This window comes from Liolophura sinensis, chromosome 1 (assembly GCF_032854445.1).
Source record: "Liolophura sinensis isolate JHLJ2023 chromosome 1, CUHK_Ljap_v2, whole genome shotgun sequence".
NCBI classification, from domain to species: Eukaryota; Metazoa; Mollusca; class Polyplacophora; order Chitonida; family Chitonidae; genus Liolophura; species Liolophura sinensis.
The window spans coordinates 5,445,909-5,468,341 of NC_088295.1; the positions used below are offsets into that span (position 1 = coordinate 5,445,909).

The 22,433-nt window shown below is 42.4% G+C and overlaps 3 protein-coding genes across 7 annotated transcripts in view; 1 reads left to right on the forward strand and 2 right to left on the reverse strand.

Annotated features, from left to right (window-relative positions):
- The window catches only part of LOC135477510 (tectonin beta-propeller repeat-containing protein 1-like), a 34,617-nt gene extending 29,493 nt beyond the window's left edge, over positions 1-5,124 (reverse strand). For both annotated transcript variants that reach the window (XM_064757649.1, XM_064757639.1), the window contains exons 1-4: positions 5,023-5,124; positions 4,052-4,337; positions 3,105-3,290; positions 1,208-1,330 (exon numbers count right to left, since the gene is read on the reverse strand). In XM_064757649.1, coding sequence (XP_064613719.1) covers positions 1,208-1,330; positions 3,105-3,290; positions 4,052-4,282 — 540 coding nt within the window. In that variant the 5' untranslated portion in view covers positions 4,283-4,337; positions 5,023-5,124. The remainder of the gene's footprint in view (positions 1-1,207; positions 1,331-3,104; positions 3,291-4,051; positions 4,338-5,022) is intronic.
- Positions 5,125-5,350: 226 nt separating this feature from the next.
- Positions 5,351-12,188, forward strand: LOC135471700 (membrane protein BRI3-like). Of its 2 annotated transcripts, none has more exons than XM_064751023.1 (4): positions 5,351-5,438; positions 7,722-7,820; positions 8,629-8,798; positions 10,188-12,188. In XM_064751023.1, the coding sequence occupies exons 2-4, from the start codon at positions 7,757-7,759 to the stop codon at positions 10,317-10,319; spliced, it is 366 nt and encodes a 121-aa protein (XP_064607093.1). In that variant the 5' UTR covers positions 5,351-5,438; positions 7,722-7,756; the 3' UTR covers positions 10,320-12,188. The 2 variants fall into 2 exon arrangements, with proteins under 2 accessions (XP_064607093.1, XP_064607100.1); XM_064751030.1 differs by lacking the exon at positions 5,351-5,438 and adding an exon at positions 5,455-5,601.
- A 383-nt stretch (positions 12,189-12,571) lies between these two features.
- Positions 12,572-22,355, reverse strand: LOC135471680 (target of rapamycin complex subunit lst8-like). Of its 3 annotated transcripts, XM_064751004.1 has the most exons (11): positions 22,151-22,355; positions 21,470-21,521; positions 20,721-20,883; positions 20,283-20,358; positions 19,916-19,990; positions 17,483-17,560; positions 16,586-16,710; positions 16,239-16,381; positions 13,551-15,302; positions 13,308-13,504; positions 12,576-13,260 (listed from the first exon to the last, which is right to left on the reverse strand). In XM_064751004.1, exons 1-9 carry the CDS (start codon positions 22,271-22,273, stop codon positions 15,184-15,186), a joined length of 954 nt encoding a protein of 317 aa, XP_064607074.1. In that variant the 5' UTR covers positions 22,274-22,355; the 3' UTR covers positions 12,576-13,260; positions 13,308-13,504; positions 13,551-15,183. The 3 variants fall into 3 exon arrangements, with proteins under 3 accessions (XP_064607081.1, XP_064607074.1, XP_064607066.1); XM_064751011.1 differs by having other exon boundaries at positions 12,572-13,504; positions 13,977-15,302; XM_064750996.1 differs by having other exon boundaries at positions 12,576-13,504.
- Between the last annotated feature and the right edge of the window lie 78 nt (positions 22,356-22,433).

A 22,433-nucleotide genomic window follows, 5' to 3' on the forward strand; every position in this document is an offset into this window, starting at 1 on the left:
TGGAGGATGGTCGGTAGCACAGCTACACGCTGAGCCAGTGGAGGATGGTCGCTGGCACAGCTCCACACTGAGCCAGTAGAAGCTGGTTGTTAGCACAGCTACACACTGAGCCAGTGGAGGCTGGTGGGTAGCACAGCTACACACTGAGCCAGTGGAGGATGGTCAGTAGCACAGCTACACACTGATCCTGTGGAGGATGGTCGGTAGCACAGCTACACGCTGAGCCAGTGAAAGATGGTCGTTAGCACAGCTATACACTGAGCCAGTGGAGGATGGTCGGTAGCACAGCTACACACTAAGCCAGTGGAGGATGGTCAGTAGCACAGCTCCACATTGAGCCAGTGAAAGATGGTCGATAGCACAGCTACACACTGAGCCAGTGGAGGATGGTCGTTAGCACAGCTACACACTGAGCCAGTGAAAGATGGTCGGTAGCACAGCTACACACTGAGCCAGTGGAGGATGGTCGGTAGCACAGCTCCACACGGAGCCAGTTGAAGATGGTCGGTAGCACAGCTCCACACTGAGCCAGTGGAGGATGGTCGGCAGCACAGCTACACACTGAGCCAGTGGAGGATGGTTGTTAGCACAGCTACACACTGAGCCAGGGGAAGATGGTCGTTAGCACTGCTCCACACTGAGCCAGTGGAGGATGGTCGTTAGCACAGCTACGCACTGAGCCTGTGGAGGATGGTCGGTAGCACAGCTACACACTGAGCCAGTGAAAGATGGTCGTTAGCACAGCTACACACTGAGCCAGTGGAGGATGGTCGTTAGCACAGCTACACACTAAGCCAGTGGAGGATGGTCAGTAGCACAGCTCCACATTGAGCCAGTGAAAGATGGTCGGTAGCACAGCTCCACACTGAGCCAGTGGAGGATGGTTGGTAGCACAGCTACACACTGAGCCAGTGGAGGATGGATGGTAGCACAGCTACACACTGAGCCAGTGGAGGATGGTCGGTAGCACAGCTACACACTGAGCCAGTTGAAGATGGTCGGTAGCACAGCTCCACACTGAGCCAGTGGAAGCTGGTCGGTAGCACAGCTACACACTGAGCCAGTGAAAGATGGTCGGTAGCACAGCTCCACACTGAGCCAGTCGAGGATGGTTGGTAGCACAGCTACACACTGAGCCAGTCGAGGATGGTCAGTAGCACAGCTACACACTGATCCCGTTTTATTTCAGTCAGCGGAATATACTCACCTGAGCCCAGCTATCGGAGCAGGTATAGCGACGGTAACGAACCCACTTTCGCCGACGCACATAAGTTTTCCATGTCTGTTCTGCAGAGAATTTAGACAACCAGTTGACAGCATACTGCCATCCCTGGAGCAGAAAGCAAAGATATCACCTGTCTTAATAGCCACATGACCAACCATTCCTGTATTTAATTAGCTGATTCTGCCCAGCAGTGGCTGGTAACGCAGTATTGAATTATGGGAAGCCATACCTATACGGAATCAAATCCCAATACCCACCCAAACATACAGCTGCTGGAGGATGCCATATTTAATGTTTGATATTTATTATTAGTGTGTTTGAATAACACACATCAGTTCTGTAATCAAAAGAACAGGTTAAAGTAATCACTACTTGCAAATTAAGGTCCGAACATATGTAATATCAGAAATGATCATAGCTTTCCTTCCAGAGGCCTCACTTACAGAGGTGCCACAAAAAGTGTCACTTACAGAGGTGCCACAGAAGGTGTCACTTATAGAAGTGCGACTTAAGGAGGTGTCACTTATAGAAGTGCAACTTAAGGAGGTGTCACTTATAGAGGTATCACTCAGTCATCACCTACAGATGTGTCACTTATAGAGGTGTCACTTATTGTCATGTCACTTACAGAGGTGTCACTTATTGTCATGTCACTTATGGAAGTGCAATGTAAGGAGCTGTCACTTATAAGGTCTCATTTATAGAGGTATCACTAAGTCATCACTTACAGATGTGTCACTTATACAGGTGTCACTTATTGTTGTGTCACAACAGGCATCATTTATAGAGGTTTCGCTCAGAGCCATCACTTATTCAGATTTCATTTACAGAGGCGTCACTTATAGAGGTGCCACAGAAGGGGTCACTTATAAAAGTGTTGCTTTCATATGGAGGAGTCTTGCACAGCCCCCATTTATACAGGTACCACTTATAAGACCACCACTAACAATACAGCATTATCACTTCGTTATGGAGAAACCACTTACAGATCCACAATTTTCTAGTAGCATCACTTCTACCTGAACCACTTGTACTGGCACCACTTGTACAGGAACCACCTTGTACAGGAACCACCTTGTACCGGGACCACTTGTACTGGGTCCACTTGTACAGGTACCACCTTGTACAGGCACCACATTGTACAGGCACCACCTTGTACTGGCACCACTTGTACAGGCACCACTTGTACTGGCACCATTTGTACACGCACCACTTGTACAGGCACCACTTGTACTGGCACCATTTGTACACGCATCACTTGTACAGGCACCACTTGTACAGGCACCACTTGTACTGGCACCACTTGTACTGGCACCACTTGTACACGCACCACTTGTACAGGCACCACCTTGTACTGGCACCACTTGTACAGGAACCACCTTGTACAGGAACCACCTTGTACCGGGACCACTTGTACTGGGTCCACTTGTACAGGTACCACCTTGTACAGGCACCACATTGTACAGGCACCAACTTGTATTGGCACCACTTGTACAGGCACCACTTGTACTGGCACCACTTGTACACGCACCACTTGTACAGGCTAGACTTGTACTGGGACTACTTGTACATGTAGATGTAGCAGTGTGATTGTAGTGGAGTTATCAAATACCATATTATTATCAAATAATTATTTATTGATCTGATTGCTGTATTTCTTTTTAGCTTGGGTATTTTATAGATTTATGAGGATTAATAATCTACCATAAACAGCCTACATACATCCTGATGGTAAGGCACTAAATCAACATGCACCTACATGTAGCCAGTATGTAACTATATAATCACCTTAAGTCCTATATCAAATAACCCACCTACCATCAGTCAGCAGATTAGCTATGCCTCTATAATCTACTACTCTCTATTAAAACCAACCTACCACCAGTCCACTGACTTCTCCACCCATGTTTTCATCCACCTGCCATTCCCCTTCCCATTCCCAGTTAGGACTGGGGAGTTCAAAGTTTTCCTTGGGTAGGAAGCCTTGTCCATTGACGTCACTCCAGTTTTTGCGTGCAGCTGGTATGACAGTTCTCCCAGACCAACCAATACCAGGAGTCCATCGCTACAAAATACATCACAGAAATCAGGTGTCCATCGCTACAAAATACATCATGGGAATCAGGGGTCCATCGCTACAAAATACATAATGGAAATCAGGGGTCCATCGCTACAAAATACATCATGGAAATCAGGGGTCCATTGCTACAAAATACATCATGGGAATCAGGGGTCCATCGCTACAAAATACATAATGGAAATCAGGGGTCCATCGCTACAAAATACATCATGCAAATCAGGGGTCCATTGCTACAAAATACATCATGGGAATCAGGGGTCCATTGCTACAAAATACATCATGGAAATCAGGGGTCCATTGCTACAAAATACATCATGGAAATCAGGGGTCCATTGCTACAAAATACATCATGGAAATCAGGGGTCCATTGCTACAAAATACATCATGGAAATCAGGGGTCCATTGCTACAAAATACATCATGGAAATCAACAGTTAGGAAAAGTTAAAATGTGAATGTGCAGAATTTATTTTCAGCAAATTATCAGCAAATTAAGCATCGGTACAGTAACCATACTCTTTAAAATTACACTGTACAGGTCAAATGACATGTGTACAGAATCCAAAATTTCTAAGAGTGAATAGCAAATAAAGTTCAAGACATTAAGTAGTCAGGGCTTCAAGTTACAGCTTTAGAAGTCCTATTGTATGTTAATTTCATACAAAAGTGCGTCATCATTTATTACACAAGCATTTACAAGATGTCGCAGCTGATGCCATGAAAATGACAGGAATCATTTGGGAATACCTCATTCTCATAGGTGACTTCCTGCACTCGCACTGGGATATCTGAGGAAGGGACGTACACGTAGAGGCGGTGGTCACTGCCTAGGGCCCAGGTGCTCTGGGGAAGGGCCGATACCCGCTTAAACTCTCTCCCTACCCCGTGCCCTGTCACATGCTGAAGGTGCCTGGAGTGTGGTGACAAAGTGAACACTTTGCCCTCGCTATTAAGCAGCCAGAGTTTGGAGTCAGACATTTGTCATGCTGTAATCCCATATCACACATGAAGAAGTCTGTCTCTACAGAGCAATCTGAAAGGAATCAAACACCCACAAGTAATAAAGGAAGAAAATAATCAGTACCAGTATTCACATATATAGGCCTATACTGTGCAAAAATAAATTTATTTATATATATATTTATTTGATTGGTTGTTTACACCGTACTCAAGAATATTTCACATATACGACCGCAGCCATTATGGTGGGAGGAAACTGGGCAGAGCCCAGAGGAAACCCATGACCATCCGCAGGTTGTTGCCAGACCTTCCCACATACACAAAAATAAATAAATAAAAATCATTGCACATGCATGTACACCAGTTAACATTTTCCACGTATTATCTATCACAAGGGTTAACATCTACGTGTAGGGCCTGTAGGTGAAAGTAGCATATGTCAGGCAGATTTTCTGGTTCTGGTTTCCTGGCAGGCTGGGGATGGAGGTTGGGAGGAGGTCAGAGTTGGGGTTGGGGGTGGGGGGGTGCTGGAGATTAGATTATTTCAGCGCCTTGTCATTCAAGAATGGATGCTGAGGTCTGCTACTTCATCTACGTGTTGCAGGAAGCTGTTGCTGTTTCAACTGCCTGAATGGCATTACTTTCACTTTCTCTCTTGGCGAGCTGTTTAGATACCCATCGTTCTTTGTGATCCACAGGCCAACACAAATTGAGACGATGTAGGTATTAAGTTAAGAAATGTGACAACTATATCTTACGTTCAGTTTCGCATATTTAGTCGCACCGACACACCACTTGTTGGCGTGGCGTGTAACCATACCATCTGGTTGTTGTGACATGCAGCCGACGTTGTGAGTAACACTGCACGTGTTGATCGACTTCCTAGTTGACAGCACAGAGCTAAGTGCGCTCTCACATCCCAAAATGATGAGGAAAGGAGGCATTTCATGGAATAAATTAAATCAGTCTTTGTCTGATGTAGACAACAAAACGTTTTAGACACAAAAGTAAATGTTCAGAGTGTTCAGTTCAAGTGCAACAATAAATACGAAAGTACGGCTATACAAACAGTGTGATTAGTCGCGTGACCAATTTGAAGTTTACAGAATTCCTCGTGACGGGCTTACTTCCTGAAAAGTTTGTTTTACAAAAAAAACGTGTGTTTTTATTGTGGGTAAGTAGAGCTGACAAGTCAAATTCTCTAATCTTGACATTTAGTTTTAGTTGATTTTAAATACTGACAGTGACACGCAAAAAACTGACCAACTGTGAATGTGGCTGACTCTTCGTACACCTACCAGGCCTACAGGCTGCAGAGCCAAGTTATCAACGCCACGGTATGGAACAATTTTAAAAACATGTACGCGGTACCGTTCAGACTGGTGTAAAGACTGGGTTTGTCCTTTTTTAAGTCAATGAGCCCCTTTTTAGATGCTCATTTTGAAAAGCTGGTTGTTCAATGAATTGACGTCACTTTAGCTCGTGATAGCAACCTCAACTTTCAAATTCCCACCGTTCCTGCTGTTGCTACATGTAAGTTAACTGGATAAACTGGCCTAGGTGGATATTCTTTTTAAGTAAATATATTTTATGTAATCCTTCAGGTACCTTTGTATGTAGAACTTTTATAAGTCACCTTAAAGTTTTAGAGGCATCACATGTATAGTAGCACCACTTGATGAGGTACTTCTTACATATCCGCCATTATGGACAAACCACTTACGGTTACAGAGGTAGGCCTACAATTGTCTAGTAGCACAGCTTCTACCTGAACCACTTGTACAGGCACCACTTGTACTGGGACTACTTGTACATGTAGACGTAGCAGTGTGATTATAGCGGAGTGGCTCTATAATATCAAATAATTATTTATTGATGTGATAGCTGTATTTTTTTTTATTTATCTTAGCTATTTTATAGATTTACGGGGAATAATAATTTACCATAAACAGCCTACATACAACCTGATGGTAAGGCACTAAATCAACGTGCACCTACACGTAGCCAGCATATCTACTACCCTCTATTAAAACCAAACAACCACCAGTCCAGGTATCCAGGTCCACCAGCAGTGAATTTCATAATATTTTACCATTCTAGTATAATAATTCTAATGTTTTTGAAGAAGGTTTACAATGTACTCACAGGCTTTATTTTCACAGGGCTGTACTTTGAATGGTCGATTAACATCCTTTGATTGATCAATTTATTTGAGACCGTGCAAGTACTTAATTCACTAAATTAGTTGCCTTAATTGAGGCAGTGTCAAGCAGGCGACGAGGTAAAAGATGACAACGGAAGGTATAAGGAAATGAACAACTGACAATAGCGACGATAAAGTATGTTAGACATCAGAACAATTTCCACATCAAATGTAAATTGTGAAGGTCAAGAAAGGCTTGTTTTGGACTTTGTGAAGCAGAGTTTTATATTGTCCCATGTTACATGTACTGTGACCCAGAAGCTTCACCAATGTTGTCGCTGTGATCAAGTTCAGCTCATGCTGGCTTCCTTTGTGGCAGTACGTGGGAAGATTTGCCAGTAACCTGTGCTTGGTCGTGGGTTTCCTCCCACCATAATGCTGGCCGCCATGGTATAAGTGAAATATTCTTCAGTATGGCATGAAACACCAACCAAATAAATAAATAAATAAATAAACGTATTGGACAATCATATACTAGCATATTGGTGCAAGTCAGGCATGTTGGCGCCAGTAAATCTGCAAATGCCTGGATATCCATGTAAGTAAGTAACATCACAAATCATTAATGGCGCTAACTACAACTGTGCATGTAGCTGAGCAAGCCATACATGAATTAACAGCCATGGACAATATTTCTAGGAGTTTGGTTGTTGTAACAGTTTCATGTTGTACAGGGCTTTGATCCATATTTGGCAGGCAAAAGTGTACTGAACTTATTGTAAGCAGTGTTAAAACATATAGATGAAAACACAGAAGCTGTTGAGAATAACAGCCTGACAGTAGACATTGAAAACCAGAGTTATAACAGCGACAAATCAATTACATGTATGCTAGTTGCAGAGTGTAACTTTCAAATCAAGCAACACAAAGTGTTGAGAGATTTATTTTGCGAATTTGTGCAGTTGTCATGGATTGTTTTTGGTTCGGTGAGACTCAGAACAGGTTAGTTGATTTTGGGGATCACTGGGTTGACATTGATATATGCTAGGGAAGTTTTAATGCGATTAATTGTTCCTTACTGTTGATCCGACACATTAGACAGTTTCTTTCTGTAACTCTCTCAACACTTTCACTTTTTGTGTTGCTCAATTTACAATCCACAACTACATGTACATGTCGAGAAATCCCAAAATGGATGTTGTTGTTTTTTTTTCTGATTGAAAGCTTAATGATTCTCTGGAATCATACGGGCAAGTAAAGAGTTGAACACAAACTTCCTAATGCTTGTTTAAAATTGCTTTGTTTCTGTCACAGAGATACTTCATACTTTTACAAGACCAGAGTGAGACATGGCACAACCCCCGTCTTATGGGACTGCGCCACCCCCTTATGAGGGTGGCCCTGCAGGTAAAGGTAAGTTACAGCAGCAGTACACCCAGGTGTTGTAGTGTTGTTGCACACATAGGGTGATCAAAACTTCATGCTGTGAGATGAAAGGAAGTAGGTTGTCAAAAGCACAGGGAATATATGAATCATTGCGTAAATAGTTAGGAGTACATTTACTTCCTTATTGGCTGATCTCAATGAACTGGGCGGCCTCCATGGCTCAGTTGGTTAGTGCACTAGCGCAGCGTAATGACCGAGGAGTCTCTCACCAATGCGGTCGCTATGAGCTCAAACCCAGCTGATGCTGACTTCCTCTCCGGCCGTATGTGGGAAGGTCTGACAGCAACCTGCAGATGGTTGTGGGTTTACCCCGGGCTCTGCCCGGTTTCCTCCCACCATACTGCTGGCTGCCGTCATATAAGTGAAAGATTCTTGAGTGCGGCGTAAAACACCAATCAAATAAATAAATCAATCAATCAATCAATCAACTGGATACAGCAGTATTCTGAGAACAACAAGCGTTGCTTATGTCTGTATAAACAAACATGTGTCACAATAAAGTTTTTACTTGGGGAATTCTTATTGTGATCATTCCATAGTTCCATTAAGGAAAGCTCTCCAGGCTTCACCTGTTGTCCTCCACCCATTGACCTGACCTAAATTTGTGAGTATTGTATAAACATCTGTCAGTAAATAATATAATAAACATAAGTAATAACATAAATAAATAAATATGAGCGGATATGTATATTTCATGTGTTTTTCTAAATCTGATAAGAATTATCTTTATTAGCTGTTTGTTGCTGTATCATGCAGTCATTACATTCTGTTTTAGCGCCAGTTGGTTACCCGGCTGGAGCTGCCTACCCTCAGGGTGGGATGTATCAGCCTGCTGGGGCAGGAGGGGGATATCAGCCAGCAGGTGCAGTGCCAGGTTACCAGGGATATGTGGCAGTACAGCCTCAGAGTACAGTGGTTGTGGTTGGTGGGTGCCCCTCATGCAGGGTGAGCAAGTGAAAGCCAAGATCTTTGATGAGCTACTAATTGATTAGTTGATAAGAACTGGTGCTCAGTAATATTGAGACACTTCAGGTTTTACTGTTGTCAATTACTGTTCATAGTCATCGAATTGTTTTCTGAGATGCTTACAGGTTTCCTCCCATTGTAATGCTGCCCATCATGGTATACAGGTTTCCTCCCATCGTAATGCTGATCATCATGGTATGCCGGTTTCCTCCCATCGTAATGCTGATCATCATGGTATACAGGTTTTCTCCCATCGTAATGCTGGGAATGGCGTAAAGCATGAATCAAATAAATAAATATATTTTCTTTAACTTGAAATGGCATTGTAGATAAAGAAGTTGAAATGTCAGATCTTTTGTGTTGAATAAAACTGAAACTAATCTATTGTTGAAGAAGATAAGGTGATGTAGACTATGTATTGTGGTATTGCTGGGCTGTGTAGACAGTTGAATTCCTTTGCATATGTGGTTCTGGGTATGCTGTTGAGATACTGGGTATATGTGGGTATGCTGCTCAGATACTGGGTATATGTGGGTCTGGGTATTCTGTTGAGATGCTGGGTATATGTGGGTCTGGGTGTTCTGTTGAGATGCTGGGTATATGTTGGTCTGGGTGTTCTGTTGAGATACTGGGTATATGTGGGTCTGGGTATTCTGTTGAGATGCTGGGTATATGTTGGTCTGGGTGTTCTGTTGAGATACTGGGTATATGTGTGCCTGGGTGTGCTGTTGAGATACTGGGTATATGTTGGTCTGGGTGTTCTGTTGAGATGCTGGGTATATGTTGGTCTGGGTGTTCTGTTGAGATGCTGGGCATATGTGGGTCTGGGTGTTCTGTTGAGATACTGGGTATATGTGGGTCTGGGTATTCTGTTGAGATGCTGGGCATATGTTGGTCTTGGTATTCTGTTGAGATACTGGACATATGTGGGTCTGGGTGTTCTGTTGAGATACTGGGTATATGTGGGTCTGGGTGTGCTGGTCAGATGCTGGGCGTATGTGGGTCTGGGTGTTCTGTGGATATACTGGCCATATGTGGGTCTGGGTGTTCTGTTGAGATACTGGGTATATGTGGGTCTGGGTGTTCTGTTGAGATGCTGGGTATATGTTGGTCTGGGTGTGCTGTTGAGATGCTGGGTATATGTGGGTCTGGGTGTGCTGCTCAGATATTGGGTATATATGGGTCTGGGTGTTCTGTTGAGATGCTGGGTATATATGGGTTTGGGTGTTCTTTTGAGATACTGGGTATATGTGGGTCTGGGTGTTCTGTGGAGATACTGGGATACTGTTAACAGTCACATGAAAAGACCTTGAGTTTGGCTCATAACAAATTCATAAAAATTTCATTGTGTACACATGCTTATTACAGGTGGGTTTACTGGAGGATGATTACACCTGTCTCGGGGTCTGCTGTGCCATATTGTTTTTCCCAATCGGAATCCTCTGCTGCCTGGCTATGAAGCAAAGGCGGTGCCCAAATTGCGGTGCTGTGTTTGGTTGAAACCGGAGGTGCTGATATCAATTTGCTGTATGCCAGATGTGTTCCTCTGTCAGTGATTCATATCTGTTCTGGCATCGGTTAGGCCAAAAAACAATACGTTATTTGTTAATCTGTATATACCATGTATTGTAACACCTACCAAGGAGCGTTTAGGCTTCCTGGTGCCGAGGGACATGATATTTTCATTGGAAGACATATCAGCATATTGAGGCAATGAAATGTGAGAACACTGCATCTGTGACGTGAAGTTCTTATTCAACTGGGGTCATATCCAGTCATTTTGGGGGGAAAATAACCAAAAGATAAAAGACGATAAGTAGGTTTTGTTGACTGATACAGTACAAATGTTCACACTTACAGTGTAGAGATTTAGCAAGAACTTTGGGGACATTTTGATCTGTTCCCATTGTTAAGGGTATTTCTCTGCTTTCTAACAGGGACAATTGTAAACGAAAAGTAAATCAGTTTTAGGATGTAAAATAATCAAAACTAATGTCAAAATGTTCGACATAATTTATTCCCCCTTGAAGGAAAAAATGACGCCCTGTGTAAACAAAGTCAGTGTTTAATGTGTGAAAATTTAAATTATATTTGTGCATGGTTAATCAGTAAAGTCATTTGTGAAGATTTTACCAATGATTCCCAAAAATATGGTGCAAAATGAAGACATATATAATGTCTGTTGTGTAACCTTTTGCATGGATACATCAAATGCTGTCACTGATGTAAATATAGTCTGGATATTGTTTCTAATGTAATCTTGATTTAATTTTGATGCGATTTACATTTCTTCGTTCAGTTAAACCACCCAGCCCATTGTCCTCGATTCTAGTAGGCTTTTTTCAGTTTGCCTATACAGTGCTTTGCGTGTTCTGGTGCTTATTTGTCCTAATGCTTTACGTAACCCATGTGACATGTCATTTTATACTGTTAAATCAGAAGTGTGGATTTATCAGATATGGTACATGTTGACAGGATGTATATGTTACATTGTGACTTCAATCTTGGCAGGACACATTAGCAATGTACACCTGCTATGGGTATCTTAGCTGTCTTTATTCTGACACATAAGTAAGCAGTTTATGACATTTTGTTATAGTGGTTATATTCCTGTAGAAATCCTTGTCTTACATGTGGATAAAAATAATATTAAGAACAGTGTTAGTGCTTTTTGTTAGTAATTTGCATAGGACTGTAAGTGGACAATTCATGTACTTGTCCCATAGGTCTGTACCAAAAAAAATCTGTGATATTGAATCATTAAAGCAACTCTATTTGCAGCTTCTGGAGTTTTACAAAGCCTTCTGAAATCACTTTCAGCTTGATTTTGGAGTGCTCGGGAGAGTTTCCAAAAGTGGATGTTTAAATCAAGGATAAAGCCAAAATATCCATGTATCCCCAGCTCACATTTCCTTTTGTCCAGTTTATGTGCCTTTTTTAATCCCACCTGTCTTCTGACTTACAATGTGGATAGAACAGCATATGAATTCCAGGCTTAAACCAAGTTACATCTTAAATTATAGTTAAATATCTGAAAGTGCTCATGTTTTGTGTTCATCAGTAACAAGAAAAAAGTTCATCTAGGACAAACTTGACCAGCTATTAAAAGCTTTTGAATCAGTGAGCAAAATATGAATTTCATTTGAGTAAAAGTTTCTATCATTTTCAAAGACCAATTTGCACTACAGAAGTTTAGAAATAGAACTTATTCCTTTACTCTCCATACAGTCCTTAAATGCAGAAGGTAAGGCTCGTTAACATGTCTTTGTATGATCACTGTGGATGTGCTGTTTTGTACATAGAATAAAACACAAATCAATTTTTGATATATAATAAATTTCAGTCATAAATAAAACTGAGCTCATTGTACACGTGGATTTTTTATTTTTATTCATATATTCATTTGTGTTGTAAACACATGAATAATCCCAGAGATACTGACTTTTCATAAACATATGTCTTAACACATGCAGAATACATTTGGTAAATCTGGTAAGTGGGTGTTATCTTAAGCTGTGACAAGCAGCGAGACTGATTAAACAGCAAAGTCGACTTGATTGGTCAGTTTAGCAAGAGCCCACAATCTAGTCTCTGAAAATTCAAGCATATAAGAGAATGCAACCACATGCATAAGACCCAAGTCCAAACACCACTGACCTTTGGTAAGTTACTGACGAACTTTCCCAAGTGTGATATACACATCTATACATCATATTGGCGGAAGACGTGGTGGTCTTCAATGAACGTTGCACTGTGCAGATGGCCATACAAGCCACATCCATCTCCCCCTCCCACCACCAGGTGCAAATTCCCAGTCTAAGACTGGGACTGGGACTGAACCTCATTCTAGTGAATATATACAAACATACACACATCTAGAATGTATATACATATGTAATTATGTGCTTCCTGTAATTAAATAATAATGACACAGGATTTCCGAGACACTGCCAGGGATGTTCTAAAATTAAACCATCATTGTACATGACAATCATGTACCAAAGTTAACATGACAGAAACAATGTAGTGTGAAGCATTTCATTGTCTGACTAATTCATTCAGGAGCTTTACATCATTACAGAGACGTGCCAATGAACAGCATTAACTCAGCAGGGCACACAGCAGCAAAGTGTGCGCTCTGTCAATCTATATCAGGGATCATTTCTGTGTCAGCTTTTCCATGACTTTCGCAACACTCCACTCCGCCAGCACAAGAGAGTAACCCTTTTAATCTGCTCCTGTCCCCAAAACATAGAGTACCATACCATCCGACATCCCTCTACTTTGGTGAGAGAAGAGTGTACAGATCATGTGCCCTTAGTGTGTGTTCTATACAATCATACCACCAGCTAAAGTGGACATGATGGAGCCAAACACACCTGCTCATCAGGTCACCACCTGTATTGTTACATGTAGCCACACACACCTTCATCACACACACCTGCTCATCACATCAACACCTGTATTGTTACATGCAGCCACACACACCTGATCTTCACGCCTTCACATCACCACCTTCATTGTTACATGTAGCTAAATGTACACAAGCACTGTCACCTGCACTGTTACAGGTAGCCACACACCTGCTCATCACATCACCACCTGTATTGTTACATGCAGCCAAACACACCTGCTCTTCACGCCTTCACATTACCATCTGTATTGTTACATGTAGCCACACACACCTGATCTTCACATCGCCACCTTGTTGTTACATGTAGCCACACACACCTGCTCTTCACGTCTTCACATTGCCACCTTCATTGTTACATATAGCTACATGTACACACACACTGTCACCTGTACTGTTACAGGTAGCCACACACCTCTGCCCATCACATCCCCACCTGTATTGTTACATGCAGCAAACACACCTGCTCTTCACGCCTTCCCATTGCCACCTGTGTTGTTACATGTAGTGACACATACCTGATCTTCACACTTTCACATCGCCACCTACATTGTTACATGTAGCTACACACTGTCACCTGTATTGTTACAGGTAGCCACACACCTCTGCCCATCACATCACCATCTGTATTGTTACATGTAGCCACAAAAACCTGCTCTTCACATCACCACATGTACTTTTACAGGTAGCCACACACCACTGCCCATCACATCACCATCTGTATTCTTGCATGTAGCCACACACACCTGCTCTTCACGCCTTCACATTGCCACCTTCATTGTTACATATAGCTACATGTACACACACACTGTCACCTGTACTGTTACAGGTAGCCACACACCTCTGCCCATCACATCCCCACCTGTATTGTTACATGCAGCAAACACACCTGCTCTTCACGCCTTCCCATTGCCACCTGTGTTGTTACATGTAGTGACACATACCTGATCTTCACACCTTCACATCGCCACCTACATTGTTACATGTAGCTACACACTGTCACCTGTATTGTTACAGGTAGCCACACACCTCTGCCCATCACATCACCATCTGTATTGTTACATGTAGCCACAAAAACCTGCTCTTCACATCACCGCCTGTACTTTTACAGGTAGCCACACACCACTGCCCATCACATCACCATCTGTATTCTTGCATGTAGCCACACACACCTGCTCTTCACATCACCACCTGTACTGTTACATGTAGCCACACACACCTGCTCTTCACGCCTTCACATTGCCACCTTCATTGTTACATGTAGCTACATGTACACACACACTGTTTCCTGTATTGTTACAGACAGACACACACACCTGCTCTTCACATCACCATAAGTATTGTTACATGTAGCCACACACACCTGATCTTCACACCTTCATATTGCGAACTGTATTGTTACATGTAGCCACACACACCTGATCGTCACGCCTTCACATTGCCACCTTCATTGTTATATGTAGCTACACACAAATTGTCACATGTAGCTACACACAAACTGTCACCTGTATTGTTACATGCAGCTACACACAAATTGTCACCTTCATTGTTATATGTAGCTACATGTACACACACACTGTCACCTGTATTGTTACATGTAGTTACACACACCTGCTCAGTATCTAATACTGTCCTGACACTCGGGACTGGTGTATTTTGCTTCTATTACAGCATGTCCGGTGGTCAAGACACCAGTTCATCCGTAAAGGCCAGACACAACACTGTCTTCTGGTGACAGCTCTACTCTTGTGTCCATTACAGCATGTCTGGTGGTCAAGACACCAGTTCATTCCGAAAGGCCAAACACTCCACTGCCTTCTGGTGACCGCTCTACTTTTGTGTCCATTACAGCATGTCCGGTGGTCAAGACACCAGTTCATCCGTAAAGGCCAGACACAACACTGTCTTCTGGTGACCGCTATACTATTGTTTCCATTACAGCATGTCCGGTGGTCAAGACACCAGTTCATCCCGAAAGGCCAAACACACCACTGCCTTCTGGTGACCGCTGTACTCTCGCTTCACCTCACCCTTATCCACACTCCACAGCCGAGCCATGTTGTCAAAAGAGGCTGAAACACATACAAATTAATGAGTTTATATACTTTACTTTATGTGCATTACATAAAGTAAAAGCAGCTGTCTGAGTCAACAGCCTGAAACATGCATTAGGTTACCTCCCCTTATGTGTTTTGACTTCATATAAAAATGCAAAGGCACAGTCCCACACCCAGACTACCTGTTATAATGTACTGGGTGTTCACACAGAAGGCCCAGTTCCACACCCAGATTACCGGTTATACTGTATTGGCAGTCACTGCTGAATGCACAGCCCCATATCCACATTACCTGTTATAATGTACTGGGTGTCCCCGCTGAAGGCACAGTCTCACACCCACATTACCTGTTATAATGTACTGCGTGTCCCCGCTGAAGGCACAGTCCCACACCCAAATTACCTGTTATAATGTACTGGGTGTTCCCACTGAATACACATTTCCATACCCAGATTACCTGTTATAATGTACTGGGTGTCCCCATTGAATGCACAGTCCCACACCCAGGTTACCTGTTATAATGTACTGGGTGTCCCCACTGAATACACATTTCCATACCCAGATTACCTGTTATAATGTACTGGGTGTCCCCATTGAATGCACAGTCCCACACCCACATTACCTGTTATAATGTACTGGGTGTCCCCATTGAATACACATTTCCATACCCAAATTACCTCTTATAATGTACTGGGTGTCCCCATTGAATGCATAGTCCCACTACCAGATTACCTGTTATAATGTACTGGGTGTCCCCGCTGAAGGCACAGTCCCACATCCACATTACCTGTTATAATGTACTGGGTGTCCCCACTGAAGGCATAGTCCCACACCCAGATTACCTATTATAATGCACTGGGAATCCCCATTAAATGAACAGTCCATACCAAGGCTACCTGTTATAATGTACTGGGTGTCCCCGCTGAAGGCACAGTCCCACACCCAGGTTACCTGTTATAATGTACTGGGAGTCCCCACTGAATGCACAGTCCCACACCCAGCGCTGCGTGTTCTCCTTCAGCTCTGTCATCAGTGACAAGTCGGCAGTCCTCCAGATTTTACACGTCCTGTCAGCCGACGTGGTGGCTAGGAGCCTGCAGCAGATTCAACAGCAAGGATATACATGACGGCATAAGTCAGATGAGCTGTGTTTTCATCAAGTTTTAACAACTCTCACTAAACAATTATTGTATTCAGACATACTGTGCCAATTTAACCATTCCTAGAAATGTACCAAAGAAAAATATGTTTTTTTATCTCTTGTCAATGCAAAAACTATTGTTTCCATAATAACTTACGTGGAGTCTGGACTAAAAAGACATTTTAAAGCATAACGCTTGTGTGCAGAGAAGGTGGATTTCGGAATCAACTGGGTAGAGTCACCTCCCCTTCCTCCTGTCAAACTCCAAATGTAGCAGTTTCCCTGGAAAATCAAGTGAACATATTACCCTGCTTTCTACCATGAGAAAGAGCCTACTATAGAGGTCATGTCTACCATGAGAAAGAGCTTACTATAGCAGCCTGCAGAACAGCAGTCACATCTACCATGAGAAAGAGCTTACTATAGCAGTCTGCAGAACAGCGGTCACGTCTACCATGAGAAAGAGCTTACTATAGCAGCCTGCAGAACAGAGGTCACGTCTACCATGAGAAAGAGCTTACTATAGCAGCCTGCAGAACAGAGGTCACGTCTACCATGAGAAAGAGCTTACTATAGCAGCCTGCAGAACAGCAGTCATGTCTCCCATGAGAAAGAGCTCACTATAGCACTATAGGAATTTTTTTTTAAATTATACATATATGTGCATGATCTATCTACATACTAAATTTCAACCTAATCGACAAAGCCGGTTTGAAGAAGAAGGTTTTTTTAGGTTTTTAGTAAGTAACAACATGGCAACAAAAGTAGGTCACAGTTCCAACCTATACCAAAACGTGATCCCAAAACGTGATCCCAAAACGTGATCCCTCACATAGAGATTACGACTCAGAGCGGCTAAGAATGTGGTGTAGACAGTTTTAAAGTTATGGCAAAAGCAAAGGACTGAGAATAATAATAATAATAATCAGTACAACAAGAACAGGCGTCCAGCTTACAGCTTGGAAACCTGTTCTTCTTGTACTGATTATTATTATTATTATTATTCACACCACATTATTATTTAGTGATGTTCCCGACAGTGTTGCGTGAGTACCTTATTATTAACAGCAGCCATCAGAGTCCCCATGGGGTCAATGGATATAGACTGGATAGCAGCATCAGATTCCGGGATCTGGAGAAACAGAGACAGGTAAAACTAAGCGCATGTACAGGCCACGAAATCTGGCACGAACGAAACGATCGTTCGCATGTCGGTTACGTGGAGTGTAATTATGCAGACCGCTAAATTGGTTATGCTGAACGTTCCCAAAAATGCCATCCTCAGCGACAGTTGCCACAAAACAGAGGTTGTGTCCGTTGTTATAGCTACCTCTTCCCAGGTTATTTTAATATTTGTCCGCTGGCAAAAAACAAACACTAACAGGAGAGTGAATGAAAGCCATCATTTGGTGCCATGATTCTGCAAAGTGTTCTACTGAACTTGAACTCAATGTCATTATGCACTAAAATTTATACAGTCAATGCATGTGCGCGGTTTCCCATCAATTGTGTCATCAAATCCAGTCTATAAACCACCTATTAACTTCGTGACGGCATATACATGTAGGTAACTTCTGAGAAGGCTTACGAGCTAAAAAAAAATATGAAAACTTTTGGGCTAAGAAGTTACTATTTGACTTTCAGTAACCTTTTCCCGCCATGAGCATGCCCACTAAATGTCTCTTTTGTTATGTACACAACACATGCTGGCAGCATTTGTCAGTTATGTATAATGCTCTTGGTGAGAATGTAGCGCTAGGCGGAGAAAGGTGACATTCACTTTGAATAGAATTTAAACTTTCACTAGTCAACAACTTTCCATGAACTTGCCATTGTTGACATTCCCCAGCTGGATATTACACTATAAATATGTTCTACAGTGGCTTCCTGATCCACACTGATCTATGCTGATCACCATTCATGTTGGTTGGTTCTATCACTATGTAGAGCCTCTAACTACAGTTCCCAAGTGTCATATATGACACACAACAGACAACTCACCAACTGCTAATTGTGGTCCGTCTTCAGGCCCCAGATGTTATACATGACATACAACAGACAAAACTCACCGACTGCTAATTGTGGTCTGTCTTCTGGCCCCAGATGTTATACATGACATACAACAGACAGAACTCACCAACTGCTCAGTGTAGTCTGTCATCTGGCCCCAGATAGTATACATGACATACAACAGACAGAACTCACCACCTGTTCATTGTGGCCCGTCTTCAGGCCCCAGATGTTATATATGACATACAACAGACAGAACTCACCGTCTGCTCATTGTGGTCTGTCTTCAGGCCCCAGATGTTATACATGACATACAACAGACAGAACTCACCACCTGTTCATTGTGGCTCATCTTCTGGCCCCAGGTGTTATATATGACATACAACAGATAGAACTCACCAACTGCTCATTGTGGTCTGTCTTCTGGCCCCAGATGTTATATATGACATACAACAGACAGAACTCACCAACTGCACATTGTGGCCCGTCTTCTGGCCCCAGATGTTATATATGACATACAACAGACAGAACTCACCAACTGCACATTGTGGCCCGTCTTCTGGCCCCAGATGTTATACATGACATACAACAGACAGAACTCACCAACTGCACATTGTGGCCCGTCTTCTGGCCCCAGATGTTATACATGACATACAACAGACAGAACTCACCAACTGCACATTGTGGCCCGTCTTCTGGCCCCAGATGTTATACATGACATACAACAGACAGAACTCACCAACTGCTCATTGTGGTCTGTCTTCTGGCCCCAGATGTTATACATGACATGCAACAGACAGAACTCACCAACTGCACATTGTGGCCCGTCTTCTGGCCCCAGATGTTATACATGACATGCAACAGACAGAACTCACCAACTGCACATTGTGGCCCGTCTTCTGGCCCCAGATGTTATACATGACATGCAACAGACAGAACTCACCAACTGCACATTGTGGCCCGTCTTCTGGCCCCAGATGTTATACATGACATACAACAGACAGAACTCACCAACTGCTCATTGTGGTCCGTCTTCTGGCCCCAGATGTTATACATGACATACAACAGACAGAACTCACCAACTGCACATTGTGGCCCGTCTTCTGGCCCCAGATGTTATACATGACATACAACAGACAGAACTCACCGACTGCTCATTGTGGTCTGTCTTCAGGCCCCATATGTTATACATGACATACAACAGACAGAACTCACCAACTGCTCATTGTGGTCTGTCTTCTGGCCCCAGATGTTATACATGACATACAGCAGACAGAACTCACCAACTGCTCATTGTGGTCCTGTCTCAGGTCCCAACTGTTACATATGTGGAGGACTCACCAACTGCTCACTGTGGTCCTTTCTCAGGTCCCAACTGTTACATATGATACACAGGCGACAGGACTCACCAACTGCTCATTGTGGTCCTTTCTCAGGTCCCAAATATTACATATGATACACAGGAGACAGGACTCACCAACTGCTCATTGTGGTCCGTCTTTAGATCCCAGATGTGAATGGCTCCGCTCTGGTCCCCCACAAACAGCTCTCCCTGGAGAACAACATATTTATTTAATTGTTGTCTAAACACCATATTTTTTTCCCCATTTAATAATGGTGGTCAGTTTTAAGGGTAGAGAAAACAGGGATGATTGAGGCAAACCACCAACCCTGCATAATTTAACTGAATAATCTTCTTATTTCAGATTACAGTTTTCTTTGAAAGAAGCTAAAAATGTTCAAGTCTTCACAACTGAAAGGCCACAGCTAATATTCCTTCTATTCCATGCCTCTATCTTGCATTTCTTGTTGTGTATGTGTAACTGCCCAGGATCCACACTAACCTGGTTAGGATGAAGGCAGACACAGTTCACCGGAGCATTAACCTGGAAAATTCTCTGACACTGTAAGTTTCTGGACCTGATGATCAATATGCAAAGCTGGCATCACAACTACATATCTATGTTAGAGTGACAAAAGCAACTTTCAGAACCACAGACATATCGCTGGGCGGAGAAAGGTGACATTCAATTTGAATAGAATTTAAACTTTCACTAGTCAACAATTTTCCATGAACAGGTCTTACACAGGGAGTAATCAACTTTTATCATGGTATATACTGCAAACACATCTTTGAAAAGATCCCAAAATTAACCGATATTACTGTGAACAAGACCTTTTATAAGAAATTATAATAATAAATTCTACACTACCACGCTTCAAAAACCAAACAAGAAGAGGATATTATTATTACTGTTGCCAATACATTGACCACATCCTACCTGAGGTCCCATATCCTGGCGGAGTTGTCTTCCCCTCCTGTGTACATCCACTTGCCCTCCTGATGGAATCCAACTGCTGTCACGTTTTTAGACACGCCATCATAGTTGATCACAGCATTAGGATTGTTTGAGTTCAGATCATACATACGAATGCGCTGATAACCTGAAGAGAAAAAGTGAAATCAGCTTTACCTATACCAATTAATACACCACAGGTCTGTGTTTACAAAAGTAAAAATAAAATGAAAAATCAAGGCCATAATTCCTTTTTAATTTACATTAAATACAGTAGCATAAAGCAGGCAATTAGTATTAAAATAATAAATTTACATGACAGGAATTCGGAAAAGACACTTACAATTTTACGCCACATACACTGAACAGTGAGTTTACTATTGGACAAGAATCATGTCAGAAGAGTCCAAAACTGGACAGATTTGTGCATTTATGGGTTACTCATCCCCACAAGATGCTTCCTGTTCAAATGGTTAACACCATGCTGTTAAGTTGTCTGGGAAAACTACATCAGTGAGACATATAATCAATGTTTTGTTTTTTCTTTTTACCACCACTGTGGAAAGTGACATTTAGTGCATAATTATACGAGTAATTCCAAAAACTCCAAATCTTACTACCACAACTTAACTTTGGTACAGTCCACACACACATACTCGCGCACACACACACATTTCAGGCAAATGAAGATATGACACACTGACACGGTCATGGAAAATCTGGCAGAGACTCACCTGCTGCTGCAATCAACTGTTTGTCTGGAGTGATGTCCAAAGCATTGACTTGCTGATATTGTGGTTAAGGTAATGTGCTTTATATAAGGTTTTCAGTAAACAGTAGAACAGCAAAACTGGACTCTTTGTTTCTGATCAGCTCAAGTTGATTTTCAGAAGGAACCCGCACGGCACATTATTTTCAGTACTCACAGTTTTTGATAAAACATTTTTACATATTAAAATTTTCAGGCTTATGACACATGGATGCTTTGACATTTTTCATTCATTATCGCATGAAGGCTGTTACACTAGAAAATGTCTTTGTGAAGGACTAACACTAAAGCAGCTCCCAAATAATTTAAACATCTGCATGGTCTTTGCCTCCAGACCAATGCCATTCAGTTTGCAACCTCAGAGTAGTTAAAGATGATATATACCAAATTTCATGAAATTTTAAATAATGCTTACCTCAAAAACTTGGTAACGTTATATAAGTATGTCCGACTTAGATTTGGGCTAGTCTAGATGGCCTACGTTAACCACAATTCCAAGTTCTAACATAGTGTGATCTATTTTCTGTTAATGTTATTTATTTTCTGTTCATGTTATTTGTTGTTGCCCTTTGCCCACTGCTGTTGACGACACCAGCCATACTCGATCAGTTTGCTGACGTATGAAATCCACATGACTAAAGGATACGGAGTCTGGATGCTGTACGGTCCTATGACAGATACCACTGCGGGCTTGCCAAAACCGAATCGTGTGATCATAGCCGGCAGTCGCCAAGATCACGGGGTCTCCGCTCGCACTGGATGTACTCATCTTTGTATTAATCTCCTTACAGCTGCACTAAACATAAACATAAGAATATACAACAACAGTAAAAACTCCAGACGTATAACAAACGCAGATTTTAGCAGCAGAATGTTAGCCAACGCTAACGCCTTTCTCGGCATCGTGCTCTCGGAGATAAACATTTTTA

What these genes read in the sequence shown, in the direction of transcription:
- LOC135471700 (XM_064751023.1), top strand. Translation starts at nt 7,757, where the DNA reads ATGGCACAACCCCCGTCTTATGGGACTGCGCCACCCCCTTATGAGGGT. An exon ending in GGGTGGCCCTGCAGGTAAAG is followed by an intron (nt 7,821 to 8,628) that starts GTAAGTTACAGC and finishes ATTCTGTTTTAG; the next exon opens with CGCCAGTTGGTTACCCGGCT. An exon ending in GTGGGTGCCCCTCATGCAGG is followed by an intron (nt 8,799 to 10,187) that starts GTGAGCAAGTGA and finishes TGCTTATTACAG; the next exon opens with GTGGGTTTACTGGAGGATGA.
- LOC135471680 (XM_064751011.1), bottom strand. Translation starts at nt 22,273, where the DNA reads ATGAGTACATCCAGTGCGAGCGGAGACCCCGTGATCTTGGCGACTGCC. An exon ending in CCGTACAGCATCCAGACTCC is followed by an intron (nt 21,522 to 22,150) that starts GTATCCTTTAGT and finishes CCACAATATCAG; the next exon opens with CAAGTCAATGCTTTGGACAT. An exon ending in TGGCTGCTGTTAATAATAAG is followed by an intron (nt 16,711 to 17,482) that starts GTACTCACGCAA and finishes TTGATTTTCCAG; the next exon opens with GGAAACTGCTACATTTGGAG.